General features: G+C 49.8%; 2 protein-coding genes across 2 annotated transcripts; one reads left to right on the top strand and one right to left on the bottom strand.

Annotated features, from left to right (window-relative positions):
• The first annotated feature begins 7008 nt into the window (after positions 1-7008).
• LOC123102085 (putative RING-H2 finger protein ATL71) lies at positions 7009-8160 on the top strand. The gene has a single exon (XM_044523369.1). The coding sequence runs from the start codon at positions 7530-7532 to the stop codon at positions 7959-7961; it is 432 nt and encodes a 143-aa protein (XP_044379304.1). The 5' UTR covers positions 7009-7529; the 3' UTR covers positions 7962-8160.
• A 125-nt stretch (positions 8161-8285) lies between these two features.
• On the bottom strand, positions 8286-13308 carry LOC123102084 (methyl-CpG-binding domain-containing protein 11). Its single transcript, XM_044523368.1, has 3 exons — positions 13107-13308; positions 9865-10006; positions 8286-9755 (listed from the first exon to the last, which is right to left on the bottom strand). Exons 1-3 carry the CDS (start codon positions 13182-13184, stop codon positions 8668-8670), a joined length of 1308 nt encoding a protein of 435 aa, XP_044379303.1. The 5' UTR covers positions 13185-13308; the 3' UTR covers positions 8286-8667.
• Positions 13309-16712: the final 3404 nt, after the last annotated feature.

Raw genomic sequence — 16712 nt, 5'->3', positions numbered from 1 at the left:
CTGATGATTCGCTCAGTGCCTCTGACAGTCTGATGTCCTAAGGTTTTGAGGCGATCCTGCTCTCGTTTTGCTCGGTGGTTTCTGTCTGGGGAGCTGCTAATTTGGTAGTCTGCCTCTAGAAATGTTTGGAGTTTGTCTGGTAGTCCATGCGTGTTTCATCATGAATCTTCAGAGCATTTGCTGGTGGTTCAGATTTCTGTCTGGGCTTCAGAGCTCGGTCTGAATTTGTACTAGTTTTGAACTAAAAAAACAGAGAGATCTAGGTGTGAACTATGAACTAGGAGTTGTACTCACACTGCACATAAAGAAGATGTTGTAAACTGTCTTGGTGAATCTGTCCCAATTGCAGAAAATTCAGTCATTCTAACTACACATAAAGTAAATTTTAGAATGACTAAATTTTAGAATTTGTTCCGATTGCTGAAAATACTCCGTGTTCAAGTTGAAAATGGCTGTGGAGGATTTTAGAAAGTGTCATTTGTAATCAGTGTGCTATCTTTTGAGTTGCTGTTCATGGTGGGAAAAAGAAAACAATGCAGCTTAATCCTGCTATCAAACACTTTGCTCTAACCACTTCTACTCATAATTGTTTGAAACATTATTCACTGTAGTCTCAATTAACTGAATTTTCTAAAGTCATTTTCCTGCTCACAAGTTGACAGAAAACTGTTTGAAACAAATTTTGACACAAGTTGACTGGAAAAAATTTAGAAATCATAGTGCTCATGTGATTTAGATTCAGTAAACATGACAGTAAAATTGCTCTAAGAGTGCTGACTAAATAAAGGGCTTGTTGTATTAAGCAAATCAATTGACTAAATGCATCTTTAATTGAATTTACTAAGTTAATCTTGGTTGTGTGAGCTGAATTCACAAGGTGAGCATGCGCTATGGTTGTGCACTAACAGTGAGAACATTACCAGTTCTAGTGCATCCTAGTGAAAATCTACCCCAGTCCAGTGCATCCTTTCATATAAATCCATGATGCACATAAATTTGGTCACAGTAAGTACTCCAATAGTGATTATAGTCAAAGTGAATTTCAGATGATTGCTTTTTCAATTACCAGTTCCAATTTCCATTCAGTGTAATTCACTTTCAATTTCAGTTTTCAGTGCAATTCACTTTGAATTTTAACTAACTTTCATCTGGACTACTGTAGGACTTTCCTATCAGCCGCCAGCAGCAGCAGCAGCAGCACAGGCGTGGGAAGGCAATAGGAGGCATTAGCAGAGTTCGTGAATCGGGGGCGTCGGCGTCGACCACCACCAGAAGAGGCGTCACCGACCACCAGCAGCATGTGGTTCCCCTTCTTCTTGGTGCTACTCGTCAGCAGCAGCTGGCGGTCGAAGCGGGCCTTCGCGGGGGCGATGCGCGGCAGAATCAGGGGCGGCGACCTGTGTCCTAGGTGGCGACAGTCCTGCTCATTGGTGGGCAGGCGGCGGAGATCCTGCTCGTGGGTGGCAGAACGGCGCGCCGGCGGTGGGCGGCGGAACCAATTGGCCGAGGCCCCGCTCGTGGGTGGGTGGCGGAGGTCCTCCTGGGCGGGCTCGTCGGCCGCGCGGGGCCTGTTTGTGGGCGTCCTCCTGGGCGGGCTCGTCGGCGGCGCAGGACCTGCTCGGGTGACGGGCGGCTGGCCGTGGGGGGTGGGGCCACGTGGGTGATGGACGGAGGAGGAAGAAGGAGACGGGGACTTATTTTTCAAAGTTTAAAAGCATAAGGGCTTTTTTGGAAAAACACCACTGTAGTGCGCTCATGACATGAATTTTGGGACGGAGGGAGTACTATTTAAATCCGAGCTATGGGTGTGAAGCACTGATATGCCAGTACATTTGATTGTGACATGTTCTAATTTTGTACCTGAACTTTTTTTAGAAAGGGTTGTACGTCAACTTAATGTGCTAGCAGAACTTATTGTGTTGTCTGTCTATTTTCTTTGCATAACATTCAAAATATTTCCCCGTCATTGATAAAGACGATGAACCGTTATGTACGACTTCGTTGGTTTCAACATAGCCCTTCCCGTAGCGATCCATTGCTTCCATCCTGATTGTGCCGCCTGCGTGAAATTTTTGTATGTAAGTTCAGTGTGCTATGATGTTCTATATGATTGTGTCAACTATATAAGTTTTTACTGAGCATCAGCAATGCATATGGCTGAAAGATGTATTTACGAGCATCGACCGATGGGTCTCTCTCTGTTTCTCTCTCTCTCACACACACACACACACGCGCGCACACACGCACAAGTGGGACCCGTTGAATTATTTATTTGCTCGTGACAGCATTTAATTAGGTTCCACTGTAATCTAATTTTTTTCTTAAGTTATTAATTGAGCTTAGTGACTTCAAAAAGTGACTTCAAAAAGTTGTACAGAAGCCTTGTTTGGGCCTTTCCGGCGTCGCTGAATGTGGGCTGAGTAACCATGTTAGGTTGTACTGTACTACACAGGCCTTTTTTTCAACATCAGCAATGCAACTGGGCCGACAGTTGTACACAATATCCGGGTCAACTTGTTATTCTCCGCCCCGCTGGGCTGCAAACTTTCCTAGGAGGTATGCATTAGGCTTAACAAGAAAATGGACTTTAAGAAATAATAAATGGGATGTAATTATAATAACTGGACAGTTACTATGCACCAAACACGTAATTAGTTTGAAAAATATATTATTATTGGAATTTGAAAATTTTAATTTCATTGCTTGTTGCGCGCGCAATATTTCGTTGGATTTTAACGTAATACAACTTTATTTTGAAATTATATTTAACCTGACTAGAAATTTCAGATAAAAATATTTTGGATCCCATCAAAATGTGGGAATTTTTTTTTCAATTCTGTTTTGAGCGGTTGTTCGAAATTATTAATCGTTGTCCTAGCTAGAAGTTGGGCTGTACTTTTAACAAACTGTAAATGGGCCGTAGTAAATTCCATTAGAATTAAAAAATGGATTGTACATTCTTACAAATCGCAAATGGGCTATATGTTCTCTGCCAAATTCGAGTTGTGGGCCTACTAAGTTGACGCGTACCAAGGGCTTTGTCAACTTAGTCAATATAAACGATTCTAGCTGCAGTGATCGTACGATGTCCATCCAACGGCCGTAGTGCTTCTTCAATCTCTGGTCTTCTTGCTCCAGCCGCCCAAAGCAGCGCCAGTCGTGTCGCGTGCTCCTGCCTCCCGTGGCCGGCTGTGATGCCGCGGAGGCCTCACCGCCCCGTACTACTCCCACCGCTGGCCAGGCCATCCCTCTACTCACCCACACCCCGTGTTATTCTGCGGCGATGGCAGCCTCACACCACAGCCGAACCAGTGAACCCTCGTACTCCTCTCCGCGCGGGCTTCCACTGCTGCGTCTTCCCCGGCTCGCGTCGTCCCCTTCCTAGGCATCGCCGTCGTCCAGACCATTGCCCTGGTGCTCTCGGCGCGGCGTGGTCAACATGGTTAACGACCGACTTCCATCGGAAGAGTACTATACGTGGAGAGGCTGACAGCTGGGTCCAGGCGGCCGCAAGGAAGTGCCTCCTTATTACGCGCAAAATAATTATTCCTCCACCTGACAGCAGGGACCCACCGGACGGGCCACCTTATTTCACGAAAAAAATATTTCCCCCCTGACTGCTCGGACCCACCGGATGGGCCAGCGTATTTCGTGAAAAATACGGTCCCCCCGCTGTCAGCTCGGACCCACCGGAAGTGCCTCCTTATTAGTAACAAAAAATGAATACTCCCCCTGCTAGTTGGGACCCATCATGATGGGAGGCTGACTTGTGGGCCTACTAAGTTGACTGGGACGAGGGCCTTTGTCAACTTTAGTCAATATGAATGATTCTAGCTCCAGTGACCGTACGATGTCCATCCAACGGCCGTAGTGCTTCTTCAACCTCTGGTCTTCTTGCTCCAGCCGCCCAAAGCAGCGCCCGGTCGTGTCGCATGCTCCTGCCTCCCGTGGCCGGCTGTGCTGCCGCGGAGGCCTCACTGCCCCCTACTATTCCCACCGCTGGCCAGGCCTTGCGGCGACGGCAGCCTCACACCGCAGCCGAACTAGTGAACCCTCGTACTCCTCTCCGCGCGGGCTTCCACTGCCGCGTCATCCCCGGCTCCCCGTCGTCCCCTTCCTAGGCCTCGCCGTCGTCCACCGCCCTGGTGCTCTCGGCGCAGCGTGGTCAACGTGGTCAAGGAACGACTTCCATTGGACGTGGATTGTACGTGGAGAGGCTGACAGCTAGGTCCACGCCCGCAGCAAGGAAGTGCCTCCTTATTACGCGAAAAATAATGATTCCTCCACCTGACAGCTGGGACCCGCCGGACAGGCCACTATATTTCGTGAAAACAACATTTCCCCCTGACTGCTGGGACCCACCAGCTACATCTTCGCACGCAAGGAAGTGCGTTCGGGCAAAAAAATGATTCGCCCCCCTGACTGCTGGGACCCACCAGCTACATCTTCGCAGGCAAGGAAGTGTCTGACAGTCGGGACCCACCTGGTCGAAGCGTGTTCATCGGGAGGGGTGTGGCGTACCGTAAAACGGGACTCCACGGGATACTGTTCATCTCCACCGTCGACCTCCTCCAGCCTCCGCGGGCTACTGTCAACCTCCTCCAGCCTCCACGGGCTCCTGTTCATCCAGCCTCCACCGCGCGCTACTCCACCGGCTACTGTTCAACCACCCCTCCACGGGCACCCCTCCATCGTCTACTGTTCATCCAGCCCTCCACACCACGGGGTCCTGTTCAACCACCCCTCCACGGGAACCCCTCCACCGTCTACTATTCATCCAGCCCTCCACCACACCACGGGGTCCTGTTCATCCAGAGGCAACACCACCGCTCACTGTTCATCCAACCCCCCCCCCCCCCCGCAACGCTCATTGTTCATCCCATCGATCGGCTTCAGTTAGCAGCAGTAGCGAAGGAATCGCTCGATCGGGTTCAATTAACAGCCATCGATCGATCGCTCGGGTTCAATAACGCGTAGCCTGCAGTGCAATCGCTCGAGTTCAGTTAGAGCCCAACGCCTCGCTCGGGTTCAGTTAGAGCCAACGCCTCGCACACACGCGCGTACGTGTACGAGATAAACGTGCGTCGCTCGGCCCCCGACCTCCCACCGTAACCGGGAACTCTCCAAAAGTTTCCTCCCCCTCGCTTCTACCATAGTTTTTTCAGTTATGGACGGCCCAAAGAATGTCATGCAGCTGCATCTCCGGCCCGCCCAGGACGAAAAGCCCATTTTCTGTCATGATTTTTTGTCATAGAAGTAGGAGCCCACCACATCTATGATGATACCGGGTTTTGTCACAATTATCGTCATAGAAGTGTCATATGTATGACAGAAAAAATTCCGTTCGGTCCAAAATGTCACAGATGTGTCTTTTTTTGTAGTGTCCACGGGTTGTAGCCGGAGGCCCACGAAGGGGCCACCCGAAAACTGCTCCTGCTGCTGACGGGGCTGGCCGGCGCCCTGGGGCTGTTGCTGACCGCCGCGACGGCCCCCGCGGCGCCGTTTGATGGGAGGGGCAGGCGGCCCATAGGGCAGCGGGAGCAGCCCCGGCTGCTGGGTAGCCGGGTACGGCGGTGGCACCGGGAACGGCGCAGTGTGGCACTGCGGCGGGGGCGCGGCCGGCGGCAAGAGCGGTGTGGATGGCCCTCGCCTTCACCTGCTTCATCCGCCACTCCTGCAAGCAGAGGTACGCGACGAACTTGGCGAATGACGGGTTGGGGATGAGGCTAAGGTTCGTCGCGGCGTTGCCGAAGTCCTCGTTGAGCCTGGCGGTGAACGTGCTGAGGAGGAGGTCATCATCGATCTTTGCATGAATATCGCGGAGCTCGTTAGCGAGAGTCTTCAGGCGGCGACAATAGTCGTCGACGGAGGTGTTGTCCTGGTGATACTCAAAAAACTCTTGCTGCAAAAAAACTCGATGTTGGAGCTGGTTGTCAGTGAAGAGCCCGTTCAGCTTGGTCCACACGGCGCAGGCATCGTCACCATCCGCCACGACCGTCTGGAAGAGGTCCGGCGAGATGGTGAGGAAGAACCAGCAGCTGATCATGGTGTCGATGGTGGACCAGTCATGGAACTCGGGATGAGGCTGGAGTCGACGGTGCCGTCCACGTGGTCGATGAGGTGAACTCCCGGAACACGAGGGAAAATACGTCTTCCACGTGTAGTAGGAGGAGTCCGCCTGCGAGAGACAAACCGGCACCCACTCGAACATGTTGAGGTTGCGGATGTCGTTGACGTCGGAAGGGTTGGCGTCGGCAAACGGGTTGGAGTTGGTTGACGCAGAGGAGGTGACTGATGACATGGCGAGGCAGGTAGTAGCAAGGCATGGCAGCGGCGGGCGATGCGGCTTGCAGGATGGCAGCAGCTAGCGAGCGGATCGATCAACGCATGCGGCTGGCGGGGTGCGTGCGGGATTGGGCGAAACGGGCTGGTGGCAGCTAGCGAGCAGATCGGTCAATGCATGCGGCTGGTGGGGTGCGTGCCGGATTTGGGGAAACGGACTGGTGGCAGCGAGCGAGCGGGCGATGCGGCGTTGCGGGCTAGCGATTAGCGAGCGGACGACGGCTGGCATTGGCGAATCGGGCACTGCAGCGGGCATTGGCAGGCCCGGCTGTAGCTGATTGGGCACTGCAGCGGGAGGAGCACGCGCGGGGCTGGCAGGGAGAGGCTAGCAACGGGCGTTGGTGCGCGCGGTTGCAGCGGATCGGGCAGCGCGGCAGATGGATGGGCACGCACGGGGCTGGCGGGGAGGCGGCGACGCGAAGGAGGCGCGCGGCGGCGACGGCTGCAGCGAAAGACTAGGGGTAAAACCTAAAAACTGATACCATGTATGATTGCACGATGTGTTGCTCTTCATGCATGGACACACACATATATATATAATATACAAAGGTAGGTCACGGACCTTAACTATACAAAAAATTAGAAGACAAGCCCAATGCACATAATACATATACTCAACACTATCAACAGCGCATGCTTTCAAAACATTATCTTGGATGAGCTTATTTTTCTTTGTTTTCGCTAGAGGATAGACACATAGTTGCTAGTTTATTTTAAGGTGGTAAAACATTGCTGGTTTCCTCAGCATCTCATCCACGTCGCCACTCTGTTTTCGCGCACCCTGCTCAACACGTCTGAACTCGATCGATCAGCAGGCCGGAGTTGACCCGCCGGCGGCGTGCCCCGCGCGACCGCGGCCCCTCGGGCGGCCGCGAGCCGTTCCCATTCCTGAATAAAGAAAGAGGAGGAAGAGAAGCCGAGTTCCTCGAATGGTAAGCAGGCGTTGACCAGAGCAGAGTGGATCACATCGCCACCGCCACCACCACCGCCTGATGATTGCTCGAAAGATAAACACATCCCATCCGATCAGATAGCTTATAATCTTCCATACTGATGCGGAGACTGATTAGCGGCCGTTGACTTTGCTTGGCGCGCGCGCGGCGGGCCTCGGGCTCGGCTCAGCTCATCTCGCTCGCCGGAGTCTGGGCGAGGACGGACGCCGGGGCCGGGGGGCGGGGGCATGTGAAATGGCGGCGCTGGAGATCGCCTTCGCCGCCATCAGCGTCGCGGCCATCATCGCCATTGCCTACTTCCTCCACACGTGCTCGCGGGAGGCCACGCCCGTGCCGATGCCGATGCCGCCCGGCGCGGAGGAGACGGCGGCCGCCGCCGGCGACGTCGAGCTGCAGCAGGCGGGGATGGACGAGGCCGCGATCAGCGCGCTGCCCAAGGTGGTGGTGCACGCGAGCGGCGGGGAAGCGTCCTCGTCGTCCACGAGCTGTGCGGTGTGCCTGGGCGAGTACGACCGGGGGGACGTGCTGCGGGTGCTGCCGGACTGCGCGCACTCGTTCCACCGGCCGTGCGTCGACCAGTGGCTGCGCCTTCGCCCCAGCTGCCCCGTCTGCCGCACGCCGCCGTCCACGCCGGCGCCGGCAGCCGCCTCGCCGAGCCAAACGTGATCTCTTCTTTATTCTGAAACTCTCGAGATGTAAAGCAAAGTGCATGTATAGTTCTGTATACTTCACTCAAATACTTTTCGTGGGTATCCAGAAAATCGGTCGCATTCTAAATCACCATGTTTTGGTGATGAGGGCGAGCCAGCCGGAGAGAGAGAGTCAAAAAACTACATGCACCATCAAATCGGCACATCTCCAAACCATGTACTCCTACTTAACTACATACACACCTTATACAGTCAAAAAAAAATACATACACCATCAAATATTGGCAGCTTGAAAGAATTCAATTCAGACTGCCTGATGAACGAACTGTTCCATGGAGGATACACAGAAACCCTCATCATTATTCATTGGAGATAAACAGCAAACATACAGAGGGTATTTCAGGTCTAACAACACAATACAACACGGGTACATGATAAACAGACACGGACAAACAGACAACGGTATATATGTCCCTAACATTAACAAGTTAGACAAACAGACGATATGGTGGGGTGGGGTGGGGTACATGTATGTCGCGCCGGGCACGGTGACGAACGCCGGCGATACAAAATGTAACTAAATGCAGAGCCTACTTTACCGGTTCTCATCATCCAGTACCGTCAGACTGGCTAAATTAACATGCTTACCAGAGGCTGATTGATTACAATGCGAATGTTGAATGATCCTAGGAGACGGCGGCGCGGAGGAGGGGGCAGCTGCTTCAGGTGCACTTCACCGTCGAGGCGCCAGGCGACAGCTGCCCATTGTTGACGGCGGACGGCGACTCATTGGTGGCCGCACCAGGTTGGCTGTCTACTGCGGCAGCATCTGATTTGGTTTCGGATACTGCAGCAGGAGCAGGAGCAATAGCTGGCTCGCTGGGAGCAACAACTGAGTTCTCAGTTGGCTTGCTCGCTGGAGGGGCTACTTCCTCTGTCTTCGCCCCCTCCGAACTCACCAGAGGAGCTTCCTCTATCTTCACCTCCTCCGAACTCACCGGAGGAGGGGCATCAGCCTCAGATGGCTTGACATCTTCCTTCTTGTCTTCCACTGCTGGTGCCGAAGCAGCATCAGCCTCAGCTGGCTTAGCATCATCCTTGTCTTCAACTGCTGGTGCCGGAGGGGCATCAGCCTCATATGGCTTAGCGTCTTCCTTGTCTTCAACCGCTGGTGCCGGAGGGGCATCGGCCTCAGCTGGTGCCGGAGGGGCATCGGCCTCAGCTGGCTTAGCGTCTTCCTTGTCTTCAACCGCTGGTGCCGGAGGGGCATCGGCCTCAGCTGGCTTGGCATCTTCCTTCTTGTCTTCCACTGTTGGTGCTGGAGGGGCATCAGACTCAGTAGGTTTGACATCTTCATTCTTGTCCTCCGCCGCTGGTACCGGAGCGGCATCAGACTCAGCTGGTTTGACATCTTCCTTGTGTTCTGCAGGTGCTGGAGTGGAGTCTTCAGGCTTCCCTGCATCTTCACTAGGAGCAGCTTTCACCTCTTCAGCAACTTTCATCTCCACATCTGCGCTTTTTGCAGCATCATTCGCCTCGGCAGGCTTCATCTCCACATCAGTGCTCTTTGCAGCATCAATCGCCTCAGCAACCGTCATCTCCACATCAGTGCTCTTTGCAGCATCTTCACTAGGGGCCTCCTTGCCCGCTTCAGCTTCTTTGTCTTCTTCAGTTTCAGGATCCTCCTTTTTCTCTTGCTTCCCCTTCCTGCCACTTGAGTTCCTACTGCGCTTTGGTATCTTTTCACCCTGAGGGCTATCAAATACCTTCACTTTCTCGCTAATCCGAGCAGAACGCCTTGGGGTATCACCTGTTTGCAAAGCATTTAGATTCCAATCAGATTTGTGCAACCATGGACTCTCTACAGCCAGAGTTATCTAGAGACATATTGAAAGAAAACAAGGGGGAAAGGCATCTACCAGTTGACCAGTCAAACTCCGATGAAGTGGGGCCTCCAGGGTTTGCCTTCAGATAGCTGTTCAGCTGCCTCTTGTTCTTAATTTCCTCTCCAGTTGGTGAAACAAAAACAATCTCAGATCTTCCCCTGCTCTGGGGAGTAAACTGCAATAGTAGGAAAGAGGAGATGTTAGTTGATGCCACCGAATAGAGAATATTGGCAATGGACACGTTAAGTGTATGAAATACATGCTTAAAAAATACATATTTCTAACACTGGAAGCAAATTCACACCCAACAAAACATGTTGGAAATTAGAAAGCGCAGACAGAACAAACCTGTGTACTGCTTAAAGTTTAGTGATAGATTAACAATGTATGAGTGAAGGCAACCATCCTGTGTTTAGGACTTTAGGCTCCCTAATAATGTCTAATGTTACATGGCTAGATCTATTCATATTCAAGCATTGCCGTTTATTATTGCTATCCCATACGATATTCCCACTAATACACAACAAACCAAGTGAGGTAAAATCTCAACTCTAGCCTAATTTAAATAATGTCAGATGTATTATCAAGCACTGTTCCCACTTATACACAATAAAACAAGCAAGGGGGAGTCTCAACTCTAGGTTCACCCTTCTCTCTCAAGTTTTAATTGATTATTCACCACTGCAATCAATGCCATTATTCACCATAGAAGATTCAAGAGGGTAAAAGTTAACAATCTCAAATCTTCCCCAAAAAAAGAGAAATGCATATACCAGATACTTATATATTACAACCAAAAAATGGCATACAATCCCTAACACTTCTGCTTAAGTGATTAGATGCACAGTAAGAAAAACATATCAGGAATATAATTCAGTTGAACAAACACCACTGGAAAGGAAAAAATTCAAAAACTATCCAATTAGGGATTATTTTTGTATATTTCCAGAATTGGTTACATGAACTATGGTTTACCACCTATGCAAGCTAACAATGTAGAGTTACGTAAGTTCAACCTACTTCTGGTCTCTGGTCTGTGGATCTAGTTTCAAAGGTGATATTGAACTTCCATGATGTACATTAACAGACTATCTCCAGAAGTTTATGAAAACGAATCATGTCTCACGCATAAGGTTTGCTACTTAATCAATCTTGTTTGACATAGCAAAGCAAAGGCGAGACGCATAAAGGAATTATCTTCTGAAGTTGCAAGAATGCTTCAGTTCAATCTAAGAACTATTGGCATCAGCTCGTACAGTCAGCACCACATATTTCATAAATGAGTCTGAAGTGCACACATTCCTAACACAATGTCTATATTTTTGGAGTGCAGTCGCATATTATATACGCATAAAATGCAAAACCTTCTCAAGAAAGTGAAAACAGAAACACCACACATATGCTAAAAAGAAATATATGAATGTTTTTTTTAATTTCAAACAGAAGGCCCTGAATCTAATGTGAAATAATCTTATCCATCTCAAATCAAGAATCTTTAACTTAGGAAGTTACAAATGATTGGAACCAACATCATAATCATAAATTACAATAATAAAAATACTTGCCATCTAGGCTCTTTCAGAGCTAGAAGTCTAGAACAAAAAAATCACCTTTCAACACAAATTTGGCAATATAAGATATATCCAACGACTGCAAGCCATACCACGTGGCCAATCCTTATGCTACAAAGAGATTATGCCTTATCCACGACACGGTCCAATCATATTATGAAAAGGTAGGTACAAGCAAACCTATAATCAAAAAAGTAACTCCTTACCCTATTAGACAAATTAATTATGATAACATAAAGAGTTATGAAGATTCTGAAGTCACAACCAACTTTTTTCATTGAACCACACAAAACCTTAACATATGTCCTTATTATCCGGGCAGAAAATTATACCAATTGTCATATTATCCGGTGGATAAATATACCAATTGTCGTTATTATCTATCATAATAGAAACAAAACATGCTACAGAAACAACCAAATCACCGCCTAAGCTATTTAATAGATCCTGGGTGCTAGCGTGATCCAGTAGAAAGGCTAGGGAGTCTAACCGCCATAAACACATCTGCCAATGAGCTAGAAGTTGCTCAGTCCAGAAGCTTGGGGAATCTAACCGCCATAAAGACATCCGCTAATGAACAAAGACATGTACCTTGTTGAGATTTGCTGGTGCAACCATAGAAAATCACAAAGGCCATGAAAAAGCCAATGGACTAAGCACTCAAAACACTTGGTCATTGCATTCCCAGCCAACAGGAGAAACTCCAACTGGCATGGCATACCACAGGAGGCCTGTTGAGCCAACATCATGCTTGCAAAAGCGTGCACTGACTCAGTTCAAGCAATTTGTCCTGACAAAATGCCATGTCTAGATACAGCAAAATAAAAAACACAGTCTAACAAAGTTCACTAAAATCACATCGAATCAACTACCGAGTTAAAATGGGGACACTGAATCCAACTAAATGAAGCAGTACAAAACTGCAAATGCAACACAATTCTTCATGTAAACTCAATCAACTGAATCCAACTAAAACGTACAAACAGATGGACATGGAATTAAAATGGGGACACTTGAAGCCAGGCGGCTACTCTCATCCCACAAAGTGCAGCCCAGTTCCATGCCCAGGCAAAGTCGACCAACTGAATCCAATTCCCCGTTTCCTAGCCAGGCCAGGACACAGGGCCAAACCAAGCCCCTACCCCTTAACCACATGTTACCAACAGAATCGAGATTTGGGAATCGGCCCCCACCACCAAGCCGTGGGCCATGGCGCAAGCCCAATAGGCCCCAGGGACGCTAAACGCCCAACACCAACAGACCCGAAAGGGGACGGCACTGTTCACCAACCATTTCGGTGAGCTCACAGCAGGCGCATCCACACAGACGCGCAGCTCCAATCTAGCTCCGGAGAGACTCCGGTAAGACCGAGATACCACCACGAGCGCTGGCCAGCCAGCCATAGCACTAGTCCAATCGCGGCAGTGGTGCCTCACCAACCCCGAGGCGCCCAAACCCTAGAATCTGACCCCTAAATCTGCTAGAACCCTAGACCCCGGAACCGACGATTCCAGCTCGAATTCGCGCCCCACCGCCCGCGTCCCCGCGGCCCGGGGCCCCGACACTCGCGAATTCCGACTCTAGACCGCCCAATTCGACGCAATTCGAACTGGAGCGACGGAACAAAGCACAAGCACCCTCGTGTTAGCCGGTGGGTAAAGCAAAGCAGCTCGACGCGGCGACGCCGAGCCGGGCAGTGGGTACCTTCTTGGTCCATCCCTCGGGCGCGGGCATCTCGACGGACACGAGCTCCTCCGCCGCGTGGTCGCCGCCGGTGGCCATGGCTGCCGAGGCCTCGGGGTTCTGCGCACGCACGAGGAACGCGAGGAGGGGGCGACGGGTGGGGAGGGGGGAAACGATGGACGTGTGGGGATTTGGGGATTTTTATATCGTAAAAGTATCGGCCCCCGTGCTCTGCCGTTCGGTAGATAAACCCTGCGCGCCGACGGCCTACCCGCCGGCCTCGTCCCATGCAGTCACTGACGAAAGGGACCAGCACTGATGCACCAGGACCGAGCCCGTCTGTCAGTCAGCATGTAGGGTAGTGAGGTAAGCGGTCTGGTACGGGGCCGCTCGTCGGTCAGGACAAAGCGGTTGGGTCGCGGGGAGACGGCCGTCAGGCGCGGGGGGACGGCTGTGCACTGGCGTGGACGTCGTCCATGGACCGCAAACCCTGGCTGCGGCTGGGGATGGCGCTGTGCCCGTGCGGTCCACGGACCGTGTGTACGAAGTGGACGTGGTGCAAACGGCGGGACTGAGGCCTGGAAAAAAAATCGGATTGCACCGCGCGCAGTTGGAGTCCGGGGTCGCGGGAGCGGGGCGGGGTGGCCTGCTGCGCGACGAATATTCGTCGGGGATGGGCGATGACACGTGGGGCCGGCGCGGGGGCTATCTGCGTGTCATAGGGATGCGTGTCCGCGCGAGCTGCTGCCATGTGGCAACATCGGCGTGGATAAGGCCCAGCGGCTGGTAAAATGAAGGCCAGGAACATATGCAAGCATGCAACCTGGATTTTATTCCTAGTTATACAAAGTCCACCCTGCAAGAGGAACTTAGAGCAACTCCAACAGCTTGCCTAAAAAAAAGTTCCTGTAAAAGTGATTTTACATGATGGCCATAGAATTTAAGCGAAGTCGTCCTACATCAACTTTCCTCAGTTCCCGTAAACTTCTTTTGTAAATATGATTTTCTTTTTCTATTTTCCCATAAATAAGCATGCAAATGGATAGTACATGTAATTACTATCAGTATAATAATGCAACCAATATTATTTTCGAAACACATACTAGACACTACTTTCAAAACCACAACTTATGCAATTTGATTCAACGCTCAAAATCAAATTTGAAGAGAACAAAGCCGACAATCAATTGAAAGTAGACTTAAGAAATGGTTCGAACATGAATATCAAACATGCCACATATGGTTCTCCAAATAATAAAGCATAAATAGTTCAAAGACGGAGATCACTGCTAACTGCCATCGCTATTGCCAACCCCTGAACCGTACCCATCCATGTTGGATGGTCCGACTAGACCCAGCGTAGGGCCTTCTATACTCTCTTGCATCCTTTTGCCCCGACGACCAATACACCGGCTACGTACTAGGCACCCAGCCACCCAGCCCTCTAAGCGAGATAGACGCATGGGATCCATGAACGTTGTAGCAATGGAAATTATTCCACTAGTAGAAAAAGGCTTATTTCTCTCGGTTTCAGAGGACTAAAGGATCGGTACTAAAGGCCCCTCCCCCTATAGTCCTGGTTCTATTACGAACCGGGACTAAAGACCCTCCACGTGGCAGCTGTCTTGAGCTTCACCTTTAGTCCCGGTCGGTAAGATCAACTGAGACTAAAGGAAATTTTACAAAAAAATTATTTTTCCTGATTTTTCAAATTTCTGAATTATTTTATAATTTAGTCTCTAATCACCCCTCATCATTGCTCACTTTAACCTCTAATCTCTAATCACCCCTCATCATTCCAAATCATCTAACTTCCCGGCCGGTCACCCATCCTCTCACTACTCCAACCTGAACACGCTTAACGTTCGGGTCTATTCTGCCTCGTTTCCAAGTCTGCACTTGTTGTTTTCCTCACAATATTAAGATATCAATCCTATTAACCCTCAGGAGTTTAGCTTGAGCATGAAGTCACATGTTTCACTGTTTGAGTTTGAAACTATTATTCTAAAAAACAATAATTATTTAGTAACACTAATATTTCTTGATAAATAGTTTGACCATTGTTTGAGCATAGTTTGACCAGATTTGACCAAAATTTAAAAAAAATTGAAATAATTATTTAGTAACACTAATATTCTTGAATAAATATTTAGTAACACTAATACTTCTTAAATAAGTAGTTTGACCATAATTTGACTACATTTAACCAAAATTCAAAAAAAACTGAAATTTGAGCATAACTTTTTTTCCTTTTAGAATTTGAGGATTCTGAAAATTTGTAGAACGGCCTACGGCAGTCAAAATCGGATGCGGATTTTTATGCTGAACATTTTGATATATTATACATTTTTTCCGACACTGTATGCAAAAGTTATAGCCTTTTACTTTTTCATAACATTTTTTTTGCAAAACATGTACAAATTTAAGTTTTTTAATTTTCCTAACTAGTAGATGTAGTAATATAACTACATCTCGAAGGATTTTATTTTTTGAAGTTTTTATCATTTTCTTTTGTTTTTTTTTCAAAACTGAAATGGTGATACGCGGGGGAAGGGGGGGTAGAGTTTGAGACCCGAACCCCTTTAGTCCCGGTTTGAGACACGAACCGGGACTAAAGGGCATCGCACCCTTCAGTCCCTTTAGTCCCGGTTCGTGTCTCAAACCGGGACTAAAGGGCATCGCACCCTTCAGTCCTTTTAGTCCCGGTTCGTGTCTCAAACCGGGACTAAAGGGCATCGCACCCTTTAGTCCATGTTCGTGTCTCAAACCGGGACTAAAGGTCTCATTTGAACCGGGACTAATGCCTTTGACCGCTCGAACCGGGACTAATGCTCACATTAGTTCCGGTTCGTAATGCAACCGGGACTAATGTGTATATTGAGCTATGACCAAAGCCCTGTTTTCTACTAGTGTTCTGAAACCAACTCATAGCAACCACTCAAAAAAATGAAAATGCAACATAAATGCAACTAGACTCAATGACACAAAGATGAGAAAGACACCTACTTACTTCCGGGTTGCCTCCGAACAAATTTCCCTTCTTCGTCGATTACCTCTACTGCAGGCTCTGCCCCCCATTCTTAGATTTCTTCAAAGACATTATGTACACCTTCGGCTTCCATCTCTTAGACTTTACGCCGAATGACATGGCGTGTATGGCCATTTTTGCCCACCTCTGCGAGAACTTCACCGGGGTGGTCCCCAACACGGTGCTCTTCCGCCACTACTTCGTCCCCCGCATCCAGCCAGGAGGGGCCCTGTCTGACTGCGTCACCTGGATCCTGAGGGCCTTGTGCAAAGAGACGTACCCAAATGGGACCCACAAGGAGAAGTGGGACGAATGGCGGCACAGGTGGTGCTGGATCATGGAGAAGGAGCCGCAGCCGTTCTGTATGCCCCGGCAAGCGCAAGTGGTCCATCGCGGCAACTGGGGTGACCTCGACCCTTAAGATGGGAAGCTCACAGTCGCAACCACCAGAATCCATCGTCTCAAGGCCGCCAGGCTCACTCTGGAGATGATCGGGGCCGATTTCCTCCGCCGCCGCATCGCCCCTCTGCAGAACAAAGGGAGGCCGGCTTGGGAGTTCCAGAATGCAGCAGACATCATGTGGCTGCGCCCCGGCCTGA

The sequence above is a fragment of the Triticum aestivum genome, chromosome 5A (assembly GCF_018294505.1).
Source record: "Triticum aestivum cultivar Chinese Spring chromosome 5A, IWGSC CS RefSeq v2.1, whole genome shotgun sequence".
Lineage (NCBI taxonomy): Eukaryota > Viridiplantae > Streptophyta > Magnoliopsida > Poales > Poaceae > Triticum > Triticum aestivum.
This window is presented reverse-complemented; position numbering and strand designations above follow the sequence as displayed.

What these genes read in the sequence shown, in the direction of transcription:
- LOC123102085 (XM_044523369.1), top strand. Translation starts at nt 7,530, where the DNA reads ATGGCGGCGCTGGAGATCGCCTTCGCCGCCATCAGCGTCGCGGCCATC.
- LOC123102084 (XM_044523368.1), bottom strand. Translation starts at nt 13,184, where the DNA reads ATGGCCACCGGCGGCGACCACGCGGCGGAGGAGCTCGTGTCCGTCGAG. An exon ending in CCGAGGGATGGACCAAGAAG is followed by an intron (nt 10,007 to 13,106) that starts GTACCCACTGCC and finishes CTACTATTGCAG; the next exon opens with TTTACTCCCCAGAGCAGGGG. An exon ending in GGAGTTTGACTGGTCAACTG is followed by an intron (nt 9,756 to 9,864) that starts GTAGATGCCTTT and finishes CTTTGCAAACAG; the next exon opens with GTGATACCCCAAGGCGTTCT.